At 49.1% G+C, this 15,283-nt stretch overlaps 1 protein-coding gene across 1 annotated transcript in view; it reads left to right on the forward strand.

Moving 5' to 3' along the window:
• Positions 1-14,377, forward strand: part of MAP6 (microtubule associated protein 6) — an 86,964-nt gene extending 72,587 nt beyond the window's left edge. The window contains exon 4 of the mRNA XM_039470617.2: positions 13,078-14,377. Within this exon, the coding sequence (XP_039326551.1) occupies positions 13,078-14,236 (1,159 nt within the window). The 3' untranslated portion in view covers positions 14,237-14,377. The remainder of the gene's footprint in view (positions 1-13,077) is intronic.
• The last annotated feature ends 906 nt before the right edge of the window (positions 14,378-15,283 follow it).

The raw sequence follows: 15,283 nt of genomic DNA on the forward strand, positions 1-15,283 counted from the left end.
GCTCTTTCGCCTGTGGTTCCCACCACGCTCCCCTCTGCTGCCCAGAGCTCCAGGAGGCGAACTGTAACCCATCACTTGCATTGCCTCCCCCAAACAGCAAACAAACGAAATTCAAACCAGCCCCCTATTTTCAAAATAGGTCATTCGTTACTAAGTTAGTTCGAAATGTATTTCAGTTCTTCCTTAGTTTGTGTGTTCTTGGTGAAATTCATCCCTCTTTCACTAGGGTTTAATAATGTACAACCTGTTTCTCATAGATTTGAGGAGTGTCAAGTCCCATTTCACAAAGGCCGTGGACTCCTTTAATGGGTCACTGTGGTTTAAAGCTCCTCTTACTGCTGAAATGTCTGAAAGCTGTTCACATTTTCATGACCATAGGCACAGAAGTTTCTTTCAGGATGTAACCTGTGGACCGTCTGTGTTAAAGCAAGGCTCCACCCCTAGCACCACCTGGAGCCACCAGGGCTAGGACAGCAGCTGGGGCAGCCAAGGCCACTGAAACAGGAAAGACAGGGAGCCCACACTCCACTCTCGCAGAACCAGGCAAGTGGTCTAACCCCACCCCACTGCCATTTGATGCGTGTATCCTCATAACACTTAGACCATCCTAGAAGTCCTGTAACAGGGAGAACTAGAATTAACATCATTATATTTTGTGTTATTTGTCCTATGAACACTAGCTACGATGGACAGTGCTCATAGGCGTTTACAAGGTTTGTGGGTGGAAATCAGTGCTGCCATGCAACCCTGTGCCTCTCACCAACCTCCTGGAGCACTAGTGTCCTCCTCTGAAAATGGGGAGACTGATACCCACCTCGGAGGAGCAGAGTGAGGATGAATGACATGAGGGCTGTAGAGAACCCATGGAGGACACTAAATGTGTCACTTCACACCCTTCCCCTCCCTTTAGAGTGCTTGAAAGGTACATGTCCACTTTCTGATAGATAGGCATATACTTAGCTGTGAGTAATACATGAAACTGATTGAGGTAAATCGTCTTAAGAAGATTGCCTTTAAAGAATTACAGCTATTGAATGACCTTGAGTCCACAGACCTAAATGATAATTTTCTAACAATTTCTCTGTATGCATTGCTTATGAAGCATTTCTTTCTGTGCCATTACACGGAACCCTCCCAATGTTATGGGGCAGGTGTTGGCCCAGGTAACAGAGGAGAAAGGGAAGCTCAAAGAGGAGGAGGCACCTGCCAGTTTGGTGAGGCTTGGAGGATGGAGGAAACACTGGAATCTAGGCTTCCAGCTCCATAGCCTGCTGTCTCTCCCTCTCACCTGAAGGAGGCTGGGCTGGCCTGAAAAGAATCAGGTTTCAGACAAGTGGGACCCCCAATAAAAATGAAACCTGCACCCCACAGTGTCACACTCTGGCTGGGCCATTCAAGGTCCTCCAGCAGGCTTGCCTAGTACCTTCTTTAAATCTTGGGACCTAGATATAAACTGAGGGAAAATAAGAATGGGGTCAGATCTTTACATATGTGGCTCAGACGTCCTGACTCTACTGACCAATCATCACAGCCAATACACAGTTTTTCTCCTTTTGGTACTGGCTTGCCTGGGTGCCTGCAATGTAGGTTACAAAACGCAGAATGGTCCAGCAGATACTTCATTCATACGAAATATACTCGGTCCTGGAGTTACCAAGATAAAACTGGTATCCATTATTATCTGGGGTATATGGGTATTGGATTTGAGACTGCATTTTAGTTCAGCCAGTGGAATTGAGCTTACATTTCTGTCCCTTGTCCTCATGTAAGTGGACCTCAATTACTTGTTAACCTGGCATTGTATATAGTGATCTCAACAGATGGCCCCAGAACCCTTATCTGGGTCCAAGAGAGCTTCAGATGCTGAGATTTAAAAGCTACTGCCACTGCTTGCTACTGGTTTAAGCTGCTAGAGGGATCTTTATGCAAATCTGACCATGTCACCCCTGCTTTAAACCATCCGTGGGCTCCTCGTGGCGCAGAAGCTTCGTGTTCCCTCGGTGCACCATGCTGCTTCTCACCTCCATGCCTTTACCCTCGCTGTCCACCTGCCCAGAATGCCCTTCTCCTGCTTCTTCACCTGGCTAACTCATCCTTCAAGACTCCGCTCAGGGGACAGCTCCAGGAAGCCTTTCCCGCACCTCCCAAGCTGGGTAAGCTGCCCTCTGTGTGTCTTCATGATGCCACCTGTACTGTGTCATCCGCTCTTGTGTGTGTCCCACCTACTAGACTGTGCTCCCCCAGGGCCAGGGCCAGGCCTCTCTGTTCATCTTTGTAGCCCTAGCTCCTGGCCCAAAGCCTACCATAGAGAGTGTCTTCTAAAGGGCTTGTTGAATGAAACATGAGTGAGTGAGTGAATGAACGATGATACTCACTATCCCCCTCCACATTCACCATGATGCCTCCACAAGGCTCTTCTCTGCCTGATAACAGTCCCTGCTTCCATGAAAGGGACAGTTCTATGAGCGGTCACAGCAACTGCGGAGCAGAGAGCAGTCACTGGCTGGTTTTACACTGGCTGACCTCTGTTCAGGCCTGCATACCTCTGTACTTTAGATAGCCACTTTTTCCAAACAGTCTGGATTTCATAAAATCTTGGGCTCTTGTTACAGAGTAATCTAAAAGACAGGCCAATCCCACTCCCTGCTCAGTGCAGGGCTCCTAACTCTAGGGTGACGAGACCCTCCCCACCACCACACATTTCACAGGCATGTCTAATTCCAGGCAAGAATTACAACCAACAGGACTGGTTCTAAATCCAAGCTCTACTATTTACTAGTTGTGTGACCTTAAATGACCTTAACTTGTAGAAGCCTCCAACAGATAACAATAATGCAAATATCCATCACTCTCCAAATATATTTGGTTTTCAAATTCAGGAATTCAGAATTTGGCCAGCAAGGGATAACATGTTATTTCAATCTGTTTGTTTCCAGAGCTCAGGATAGCAAGTGGCAAGAGCTCTGATAGCAAGGGATACCCGATTTACAGGCAGGCTGTGAGGGCCTCGTGGCTTTGAGGCCAGCAGAAGTCCTCTGCAAACTGGAATATGCAACGCCCTTGCCAATAGCCCATGTTATGGGTAATTTTGCTGACAACAGCTTCCCAGTTACTTACTGCCCTTGGTCCCCAGCTGCAGGGTAGCTGGAGCTACACAAGGTAAATCCACTCCTACCACACAATGGCCTGAGATTAAGATCATCTAGTGTTGGTTTTTTTTTTTCTTTTTTTTTTCTTTTTTTTGAGACGGAGTTTCGCCCTTGTTACCCAGGCTGGAGTGCAATGGCGTGATCTCGGCTCACCGCAACCTCCGCCTCCTGGGCTCAGGCAATTCTCCTGCCTCAGCCTCCTGAGTAGCTGGGATTACAGGCACGTGCCACCATGCCCAGCTAATTTTTTGCACTTTTAGTAGAGACGGGGTTTCACCATGTTGACCAGGATGGTCTCGATCTCTCAACCTCGTGATCCACCCGCCTCGGCCTCCCAAAGTGCTGCGATTACAGGCTTGAGCCACCGCGCCCGGCAAGTGTTGGTCTTAAATTTGCTGCCTCCTCCCATCCTCCAGCCCTCCATCTGGCCCCCGCTCTCTAAGCACACCCTATAAATCACCTGGTGCAGATCCATTTCTGCAATTCCACGTTCATTTGGATTGATCCCCTCTGGACACAGGAAACCAATTTCGATTAATTGCTCAAGATCCGATCCTTTGCTTTAGATGGGGGTTGGGGGAAGACAATGATTGATTTGCTAGTTTCCAGGAGCATAGTTAGACAAAAATTGAGTGCTGCCTTAGTCCATTTTACATTTCAAAAAGGGTCATTAGTAGAATTATCAGATTCCTGGCAGCCCACTGGGACAATCCACTGTGCCTTTGACTTTGCCTTCTTGGTGCTAAAACGACATAAAATGCTTTTAAAAATATTTGTCATACAATTGGAAATTTATTTAGTTCTAGTTAGCAGGCCAAATCCAGAAAAGGTATTTAACAACAGCAAAAATAAATAGGTAGAGAATCACGCAGAAAACAACTACCTAGCCACCGACCCGCCTAGTGCAACCATTTCCCGGTACTTTAGAAGAACATGTCTGCCTGGAGGGAACCCAGAGTGGCAGGGAAAGACCTGAACCAGGAACTTGCCCCAGATCTTGAAGCAACTTTTGAAAAATGCAGAGTTGCCACAGCCCAGGGGAGGGAATGAACCTTTACTTGGCCTTTACACACTTCATCTCACTTAATCCTCACAGTAAGGTTGGAGAGTCCGTGGGTGTCACTCCCTTCACAGATAAAGAAATCAGAACTGGATGATGCAAGAACAAAGTCACACAACTTGTAAGTGGTGAGCCAGGAGGTGAACCCAGGTTCGGGTGACCCTAAAACCCATTCCTTGTCCAATACTTGGGACTGTCTATAGGATTCCTGTTGTAAAGATGTGCATGCCCTAAAGCAACAGCCTCCTCCTCTGTCCCTCACTTGCTCTGAAGCCTTCAGTGACTCTCCATACACTGGTCTATGGAAAATGAGCCACAAGAAGGTCACAGATGCTGAGTTTGATCTACACATTTCACTCCCTCCAGCCCCTGGTCCAGAATTAAGTCTTGTGGAGGCAGCATTTCTCCTAACTGTGGGCCTGGCTGGTGTTTCTGTGGTGATGAGCCACACCTGACGGACTCAGCGTGGTCCTGGGCTGGTAGACTGATTGGCAGCTCACAGGTAGGGCTTCCAGGTGTGAATGTGGTTGGGCACTCTTAGGCAGGATGCCACTGCTTTCTGGGGTTAAGGCCTTCTTTTCCAGGGTCTGCCGAATGCTAGGAAGTAAACGCGGGGGGGTGGGGGTGCTGTGCGGTGGGAGCAGCCAGCCAGGTTGTTGGGCCCAGAGGGGCAACTCTCTAAGGAGATGCAGCTGGGGGCTCTGAGCTGGGACCTACAGAAGTCATTCGCCCCAGCCAGAGCCAGTCAGTCATCTCAAGCCCAGGCCAGTCCAGACATCTGCAGACAAATCTGGAATCTCTGTATCTCTGTATCCCACCATGAGGAATGTTGTAGAGAGGAAAGAGCTCTTCCATTAAGGTCCTGACTTTGCCCGAACTCACTACATGACCTTGAGCAACTTCCGCCTTCTGCACTGTGTTTTCGCTTCTGGAAGGCTAGGTGAGGGCTTTCTGTCTGCCTGGGTGACAGTGCTGTTGTGGGAATCAAATGTCTCATTGCATGTAAAGTTCTCTCCGAAACCTTAAAGAGATGTTATCCTTTGGAGGGACAAAAAGGATGCTAAAGGCAGTTAAAAATCGGAAAACATTTTTATGTCATGTAAACGTGGTTGTTAGAATTTGACCTTGTGTGAGCTATTTGAAAACTTGAGAAAGTAGGCCTCCTACTATGTGCCAACCCTAAGCTAGTGATCCCTGGTTCTCCACTATATGCAATGGCCTGGCACATAGTAGGCATTTAGTAAATGCTTGTGGAAGTAAGGAAGGAGGCAAGAGAGGCAGGGAAGAGAGAAAGGAGAGGAGGGGAGGGAGCGAGGGAAAGAGAGATAAGCCAGGCACGGTCCCTGGCCTGAAAGTGCCCGGTCCAGAGAGGCAGCTACAAAACTATTGACGCTGATCTGATAGGGGCTGCTGCCAAGGTGGGAGTGGGGATGGGGGTGGGGGTGGGGGCACTGTGGGAACACAGAAGGAAGTAGAGGCTCAGAGGTTGTTTCACTGAGGAAATGGCCCGAGAACCAATTCTTCAGTCCTGGAGAAGGGGGTTGCTAGGCGGATGGGGAGGGGTGGTGTTTGGGCAGCCAGCACTGATAAAGCTAGAGCTGCTCAGGCTGATCATTGGAGGTATCGGCTCCAGGGCAGAGGAGGTGTGTCTTGTGTGGAGACCACGCCTACAGAATGGCTTTCAGTTCTGGAGCTGTACTTTCCAAGGAACAGAGCCAACTGAGACACTGTGAGGAGGGCAGTTGGAAGGTGAGGACTCTGGGAACCAAGTCTGAGCTGTGTGGGGCATGTATTACGTGGAGAAGTCAGGGATATGGACCCAACTGCTGCCCCCTTCAATACCCAAAAGGCTGTCCTGGGGCAGCCAGCAGGGCGTTCCCTAAAAGGGTGGCCCCAGAGTGCAAAACAGGGATCAGTGCAGCGATAGGAAGGAGTGGAGCTGACTGTCATGCAGGCTTCTGCTCAGGTCTAACCAGTGGCCACCGAGGAGGAGGCTGCCTTGCCAGGCATCTGCAGCCCACCCCAGGCAGTGCGAGCAGTGGCTGGGTTGCCATCTGCCAGGGAGATTGCAGCAGGGGCTCAGGAGACCCGCAGCCCAGCAGTCTGTCCTTCCAGCCCTGGGCGCCTTGATTTGGCTTGTGGAGTTGTGCTTTTGTGGAATAGAGAGGGAGGACTTCTCCAGCAAAGTGACAGCTTGGCCCCTAATAAGACCTTTGAGCCTCTCTGGTTTGAAGAGACACAAGCCGATCAGGCTCAGGGCCCAGCTTGGTGGTGGTGCCTGTACTCGGTGGTGGCATCACGTTTGTGGTGTATGTTTACAGGTCTGTCTCCTGCCTCACTCTAGGAGCTCCTTCCCCCAGTCAGGGCTCGGGTCTCATGCATTTCTGTGTCCCCAGCGAGGGCCTGACATGGAGCAGGGTCTCAGTAGATTTCTTGAGTGAATGGATAAAAGAGAAAAAACTAAAAGAGAATAAAGAGAAGAAGCTACACTAGTCATGTGTTTTTCCCGCCAGTATCTGCCACGTACTACGATGAGCCAGACCCTGTGCTAGGTGCTCGTGATGCAAAGACCCACAAAACACAGTCCCGCGGGCTGGCAGGAGAGGCAGATAATTACCAAACAACAGGATAATTACTAAAAGAGAAGCTCCCACAGAGTCCTGTTTGGGAGAGAGGCGGAGCGAGTGTTGTTTTGAGAACTCCCGTCTCCTGCAGATTCTTCATAAGAATAACGAGTCTTTCAAAGACAGTTTCCTTGGCAATCCCCCTTGGCGGCTGCATTTCCCATCGCTGTGCTAGGAGCTTTGTTTGTGTCTAAGAGTCATGAGCACGTGGATGGTGCCCGTGGAGGCAGGCAGCAGAGGAACCGAGCTGGAATCGCCCTGTCTCGTCCTCGTCTCTTCTACCCTCCCACCGAGGTGTTGAAAGGCCCGTGTTTTAGTCCTGGGCCTGCTATCCATTAGCTTGTGGCTGTGGGAGAGTCACTTGTCCATTCTGGGCCAAGTTTCCATCTGTGGAGCCAGACAATTGGAACAGATCACCAACTCCCCCTTTGGAATTAACATTTGCTAAACATCACCTATATTCCAGGGGTCATGCCATGAGCATTTACATAAGCTACAAGGTGGACCTTCTAATCCTCCTTTTATACATAAGGAAACTGAGGCCTGGAGATGTGTGTTCCTGATGCCATCCCATGGCTAGGAAGGAGTTGGATTCGCATTCGAACCCAGTTCTTCTGGCCTCAGGCCCAGTCAATGCACTGCCTCTTCAGCAGGTTGCTTTTTACATCATGAGAAACAATATATATTAAAGCGGCTGGCACTGAGCCTAGCCCATAGTTATTGCTCAGTTTCTTTCATCCTCAAGGCTTTTCCACACTGCCCCACACTCCCACACTTCCCCTGGAAGGCAGGGTCCATAGGTTCCCTGCTGTCTGAATGGAGCCCTGTGCCAGGAGCACTGCTGCAGCTGTGGGTTGCTTTGATTGTGCAACAGGAGTCAATCTGGGAAGAAAAAAACCACGTAGGTGGATTATAGGACTGGAATCATGTGCAAGGGCAGGAATCAGTGGGAGAGAATGAAGTCCTTTCCCCATCCAGTTGAGGGCAGGTCTCAGTAATCCTGCTTCTAGACTCTGGGAAGCATCAATCCAATGTCAGTGTGTGCACTCAGGAGGCATTGCCTGTCTCCACGGAAACAGGAAGAAGGCCAGAAAAGGAACTGTCTAAGACAAGATGTCTCATATAACCTTGGAACATTAAGTTTTGCAGGACAGAGCCTGGCACAGAAAAGTCCCTTGTTTATTTAGTCATTCAAGTATTAAGTCAGAACCCACCGGGGTTCAGGTACTGTTTATTTCAAGTACAGAGGATACGATGATGTGCAAAACTGACATGGTCCCTGCCCTCCTTGTATTCCAAAAGAATACAAGGGATTAGCTGAGAGAAGAGAGCAAAGCAAGTGCCAGGGACTAGGAGAGCCTATAGCAGGGGCTGACCATGACTGCGGGGGCCGTGGAAGGCTTCCCAGGGCGGTGCTTCCGTGAGCTGAGTGATGGTGGCTGAGCAGGCACTAGCCAGGTGAAGAGGGAACAAGAGAATATTCCAGGAGCAGACAGCAGCATGTGCAAAAGCTGTGAAATGGGAAGGAGCAGGGCATGTTGAAGGAACAGAATGCTGGGCACAGAGAGCCAGGGAAGGCAGGAAGGGGAAGGGCGGAGGGAAGTGGGTAGACTGGCCAGCTAGGTGGAGCAGTGTAACAGATTTTCTTCTTTATTCTTGGTGCCAGGAGAAGTTACCGAAGGGTTGTAAGCAGGGTAAACAGGATCCTATAAACAGGATCAGGTTTGCTCTCTTAAAAGATCATTCTGATTTCTATATGAAGACTGGATTGGAAGAGAACAAGGGTAGCTGGAACAGGGGACACCAGTTAGGAGGCTGTGACAGTGGTCCAAGGAGATGATGGCGTAGCAGGTGGCAGGGGAACGGAGGGAGGGAAAGAAGTGGGAATATTCAAGGATAAATGTTAGGAGCTGAAATCAACAGGACCTGATGGGTGAAGTAAGGGTTTTGAGGGAAAGGGAGGTATTAAGTACGAATTTGAGTTTCTGGCAGGGGCCAGGGAATAGAGGATGAACCAGCTTTCAGCAACAGTAACTTTTAAAACTTTCCATTTTACCTTCTTTGTTTCAGATACTGTGCTGGGCATTGGGGCTGCAGGCAAGAAGGTCGGCCCCTGCCTTCAGGGAGCTCGCTGTTTAGCAGGGGAGCCTGGCCTGCAGTTGGGATATGTGAGGAGGTGGAGAGAGAGACTGTGAGATGGTGCTGCAGCAGGGATGCGAAAGAAATTAGTGTGGAGAGACACAGGCAGGAAGACCGGGGAGGAGGTGGGAGCTGAGCCGAGCCTTCAAGGACGGGCAGGGCTTTGAAACAGAAAAGTGGGTGAAGCAGAAACAGCAGAAACAACACAGCCCTGGCTGGCAGTGTGCAAAACAGCATGAGAGGATGATGCAAGGAAAGTGGGGTTCCCCCAGGACTGCTGTGAGGGGCAAATGACATACGGTAATAGATGCATGAGCATTTAGTAACCTGCATCACAGTTATTACAATAGTGGACTTATCTGTGTACTATCCAAGCATGCTGAAAATATCAAGAATTATGATTGCAGATGCCTGCCTCGCAAGATCTTCTGTTGTAATAATCCCTGAAATTTAAATTCTTATCCCCACTTTATAGGCAGGGAAACTGAGGTCTGTCGTGGTTGAGCAATTGCCCAAGACCTTTCAGGCAATATGCAGCACAGAAGCCAGGATAAGCCCGGTAGGTTATTGTCGTTTCTGAGAGGTTGGTGCTTTCAGGGTTCACAGGCGGGAGAAGGCGCCTGTGGCATATGCTGTCTTAAGAATATGTGCTGCTGACCCAGGGCACCAGATTTGGTTGTGCAGTTTGGGCCATGCCCAAGGACAGCTGGCCTGTGGCCCGAGTGGGCTGAATGCAGCCTGCTTCTGCTCCCCAAGCCGCAAACCAGCTTCCACCCTGAGGGGGCGGCTTTGCCTCATTCTCACCAGCCTCGCTGGAGGAGGTGGGGCGTTTTCCAGATGGGAGACTGGCAGGCAACTGTGGACCAAAGCGAGGACCAGTCAGTGTCAGTGAGGATTTCATGGCACCCTTGAGTGCAGTTTCGTGCATAGAAAAACTGTCCAGGCTGCTTGGATTTTAAAAGTGAATGCTTAATAAAAAGTCACAAAAATAAAAAACCTAGTAAAATGTAACAATCTCTTTTAAGGAGGATGTTATAGCTTAATTCAATTACCCTAAATATAAATTAAATTATAAATAATTTTTAATAAATTAAGATTAAAAATATGGTGACCAATGACTTGCCATAGAAGTTCCATCATTGTCTTAAAAAACTGTAAAACTGTCATTATCTTTCAGCTTTAAGTTTTAAGTCTAAATTTACTTATTCCATTACACATTTTATATTGGGATTATAAAGCTAATCTGTTAGATATTCTAATATGCTAAATTATCTTAAATATTACAGATACCTTTGAACTAAATCTATGCTTATTTTTCCTAAACTTTTTTCTTTTTTTTTTTTTTTTTAACTTGAGACAGTGTCTCACTGTGTCATCCAGGTTAGCGTGCAGTGGCGAGATCTCAGCTCACTGCCACCTCCACCTCCTGGGCTCAAATGATTCTCCCACCTCAGCCTCCTGAGTAGTGGGACTACAGGTGTCTGCCAGCACACCCAGCTAATTTTTGTATTTTTAGTACAGATGGGGTTTCACCATGTTAGTCAGGCTGATCTCAAGCTCCTGACCTCAGGTGATCTGCCCGCCTCAGCCTCCCAAAGTGCTGGGATTACAGGCTTTTTCCTAAACTTAATACCAAAAAAGTAACATTGGGGATTTGATTTAATTCATCATTCCTAATCTTAATTATAACCTTCCCACAATTAAAGACACTCACTAAAGAAAAAAGTTTTCTAACCAAAGCAATATGGGGTTATGTATCCATGCAAAGTTGAGGTTAGCTCACAGCTGGCTCATTAAACACAAGCGCCCAATAAACAGAAAGTTGGTACTTGGCACAGGATCCAGTGCTGTAAATATCCAGGGAAATGTACTTCCCGGACCAGGCTGCAGGGCTGGCCTTCTTTGTGACCTCTGTGCCAGCAGGAGACTCCAGGCCCATGTCCTGCCCTTGGGATAGGTTCTGCAGCCCAAGTCCCTGAGATGGAGTTCAGCCCGTTTTTTGGCTTGTCTCTTCTCAGCTTCATCACCCTGTTGGGAGGACACCACCCAGGTCGCCTCACAGTCTAAGAGGATACACTAATCGGTTTCCTGCTTGGTTCTACTCTGAATTCGATGTTTATTTTTCCTCTCTGACCAGCCACCAGTGACTGGAGGTGTTTTAATGCCTTTGCTTCTCATGGTCTTGCCTGGCTCTCTCCTCAAACACTTAGGACCTACTGATGGCAGCCAGTTGTGTCCGTCTGGCCAGAGCACCTGTGTTCCATGTCGTGCTAAGCCAGAGAGCCACCCTGGTGCCTCCCACTGTGATGCTCAGGGACAGCCAGCAGGAGTGGACAGAGAGGCCGCCCATGCCGCCGTGGACTCTGTTGAGAGATACCCGTCCATGGGTGGCTCAAGGTGCTAAATACAGTAAAAAGCTTCTGCATCAGGACAACACAATAGAATAAAAGTAGTCCAAATATATATAATTTTACTTCTAAGTAAATATAAAAATAACCATATTACTACCTAATAATACCATAGTACAAGGTGCTCTAGATAATGACCTCTACTCATTACAGATTTCTGTGTAAATATCAGTAGACCCAATAAATAGAGTAATAGTAATAGCTACCTGACATTGAGCATCTGCTATGTGCCAGGCATGCTAAGGGAAAGAGCCCAGGCTCTAGGAGTGGAAGGACCCAGATACTAGTCTATGGGGGTCCCTCACTTTCCCCATTCCTTGTTCTTTCACAACCTCATTTTCTTCTTCAGACAAGTAAGGGTAAGAAAATCCTTCCTGTGTGCCTCACAGGGCTGCTCTGTTGCCAAAATGAGCTCTGAAAGGGAGCCATTTGGAAAGCTGAATGTGTCGTAGGTGTGCAGGGGCCTGTGACGCTTGCTGAGCAATGCCACTCTCGAGTGGCTACTTCCAACGTGGCCTGAAAGGAAGGAGAGTGCACTCTCAACCGGAGCGCTCCAGGCTGGCCGGGTCTAAGTGTGGCAACGCTTGCCTTTGAGGGTTGGTGGTGTCACAGGTTCGCCACAGTTTGTGTGGGACAGCGGATGAGGCAGATGGCCGCAGTGAGGCAGACAGAACAGTGCCTGAGGATTCTGATGAGAGACTGAGACTCTTGGCTGCAGGGAAGTAAGCCCAGGAGCCTTGGAGTTGGTGAGGGCAAGGGTCTTAGGAGAGCAGAGGGAGCCAGAAGTGGGAATGGAGTGAGGGGATCAGGGCCCCATCCCTACCCGAATGGGGAGTCCCAGTGAGTCACCTACCAAAGGTTGGGGGTAGTGGGGGTGGTGCACACAATCACAGGGAGCACTGTCTATAGAGAATTTAAAGCAATAAAGCTAAAAGCTGCCGGTAGTCCAGCTATTCTGCTGGGAGGATCACTTGAGGTCAGGAGCTCGAGAACAGCCTGGGTGACATAGTGAGACTCCGTCTCTATAAAAACAATTAAGAAAAAACTAAAAGCTGGCCTGCTTTTTATTATCACCACATGCTGCTCATTCTATACAATGTCAGTGATAAAAAATCCTTTTCCCCTTCCAAGAGAGGGGGAGAAGGGCATTCCTACTGCTTCCTTTCCTGGTATGCCATGGACCCCTTACCCCTTCCTGCAGTCAGCGCTTAACAAGGGGGTCAGGGAGTCAGGGAGGGAAAAGAACTGGAAGTCCCTGTGAAATAGGAAAGAGCACCCTGGCCTTTGGGGGCATCTGGTGGACAGCTAAGATGGGGTTCCCAGGATGGGCCCAGTGATCCTAGAAGAAGTAGGGACCTGCATGCAGTGTGGGGTGGACGGGCTGCTGGGATGCCTACTGGATGACTCTGAGTCCAGCTATAGTACTGCCATTGTTACCAGAGTGCCACCCCCTGTGCCATGTGCAGGTTATAATCAATTGGCAAGCACACTGAATGACTAATTCCTGTGCCTTCCCCTCACCCACCTCCCTCACCCACATTCTGTACTAAGAACACAGAAATCAGATTCTCCTGGCTCTCCAGCAAGAGCTGCCCAGCCCAGGCTCCACTAGGCCAAGACTTATCAGGCAATCTGTTCTCTGCCCTGTCCCTGCCTGAACTCTACTCTTACAGTGACCACCTCTCTCTCCTTTGCAGGAGCCTGGGTCAACGCGTCAGTGATTCAAGTAAGAATCACGGTCCTGTAGCCACAGAGCCAGACAAGGATCAAGGTTCTGTGGTCCCAGGCCTTCTGAAAGGTCAAGGTCCTATGGTCCAAGAGCCTCTGAAGAAGCAAGGTTCTGTGGTCCCAGGGCCTCCGAAGGATCTAGGTCCCATGATCCTGTTACCAGTCAAGGATCAAGACCACGTGGTCCCTGAGCCTTTAAAGAATGAAAGCCCTGTTATCTCAGCACGAGTCAAGGACCAAGGTCCCTCGGTCCCAGTTCCTCCAAAGAATCAAAGTCCTACGGTTCCAGCAAGAGCTAAGGATCAAGATTCTGTGGTACTAGAGTCTCTGAAGGATCAAAGTCCTAGGGTTCCTGAGCCTGTGAAGAATCAAATTCCTGTAGTTCCAGCACCTGTCAAGGATGAAGGTCCCATGATCCCAGCACCTATCAAGGATCAAGGTCCCACGGTCTCAGCACCTGTCAAGGATCAAGGTCCCACGGTCTCAGCACCTGTCAAGGATCAAGGTCCTATGGTCTCAGCATCTATCAAGGATCAAGGTCCTATGGTCTCAGCACCTATCAAGGATCAAGGTCCTATGGTCTCAGCACCTATTAAGGATCAAGGTCCCATGGTCCCAGAGCATCCAAAGGATCAAAGTCCTATGGTCACAGCACCCATAAAGAATCACGGTTTCATGGTCTCTGAGCTTATAAAGAATCAAGGTTCCATGGTCTCAGAGCCAATCAAGGATCAAGATGTTGTGGTCCCAGAGCATGCAAAGGTTCACGATTCTTCAGTTGTTGCACCTGTAAAGAATCAAGGTCCTGTGGTCCTCGAGTCTGTGAAGAATCAAGACCCCATTCTCCCAGTACTAGTTAAGGATCAAGGGCCCATGGTCCTACAGCCTCCAAAGAATCAAGGTCCTATAGTCCCTGAACCTCTGAAGAATCAAGTTCCTTTAATCCCGGTGCCTCTGAAGGATCAAGATCCTCTGGTGCCAGCACCAGCAAAGGACCAAGGTCCTGCAGTCCCTGAACCTCTGAAGACTCAAGGTCCCAGGGACCCTCAGCTACCTAGTGTCTCACCCCTACCCCGAGTCATGATCCCCACTGTCCCCCATACGGAATACATTGAGAGCTCCCCTTGACACTCACCCATTGACACGCCAATGAAGGAGCTGACAGTGAAAGTGCTCCCCTCCCAGGGGCAGTGAAGACACATATTTAATCTGCATGAAACATGTACAGTAGTCTTGCTGGAATCTAATAAAAGTGGTCCCTCTGGCTCAGCAATGTTTCTCTCTGGCTCTGTTGGGCAGGGGTGCATTTGCGTGAATAGGTGTGCATGCCATTACATTCAAAAGTGGGCATGTCAGGCTCTGCATTCACCCATATGGACCAGAGGGGTCCTGTGAGTTGTCAGCATGAGATGGGAAAGGGTAGGCGATGCCAGGTTGAAACAGGACCCCATCACAGAGGTGGGCAGGATAAGGCAAGGGTCAGATACCATGACAGCCTCACAGGAGGTGCCAGATCCCAGCAGGCTGAGCTCTGGGTGGCTGAATTGAAGCCTGAAGGTGAAGTAGGAACAGGGACTGACCTGGCCCAAGGGAATTCTGGATGACAGTCGTTTGCCAAGAGCTCAGCCTTAGAGCTCATGTAGGGATCACACTTCTTGAGGAAATCGGGCCTCTGATCACAGTCTCAGGACACTGTAGATCCTAGCATCTGCTGATCCTCATTCAATATCCATGACAGTTTAACCAAGGAGCTTCTTAAAAATATGCCTAGAGCCAGGAGTGGTGGCTCACGCCTGTAATCCCAGCACTTTGGGAGGCCGATTTGGGTGGATCACCTGAGGTCAGGAGTTTAAGACCAGTCTGGCCAACATGGTAAAACCCTGTCTCTACTAAAAATAAAAAATAAAAAAAATAGCCAGGTGCGGTGGCAGGCACCTATAATCCCAACTACTCAGGAGGCTGAGGAAGGAGAATTGCTTGAATCTAGGAGGTGGAGGTTGCAGTGAGTCAAGATCGTGCCACTGCACTCCAGCCTGGCTCCAGCCTGGGCAACAGCGGTCTCAAAAAAAAAAAAAAAAAAAAAAAAAAAAAGTGTGTGTACACACACACACACACACACACACACACACCCCTATATATCTGAAGTCCCCATTCATTTATCTGTGCAGCAAGCTT

This window comes from Saimiri boliviensis, chromosome 6 (assembly GCF_048565385.1).
Source record: "Saimiri boliviensis isolate mSaiBol1 chromosome 6, mSaiBol1.pri, whole genome shotgun sequence".
Classification (NCBI taxonomy): Eukaryota; Metazoa; Chordata; class Mammalia; order Primates; family Cebidae; genus Saimiri; species Saimiri boliviensis.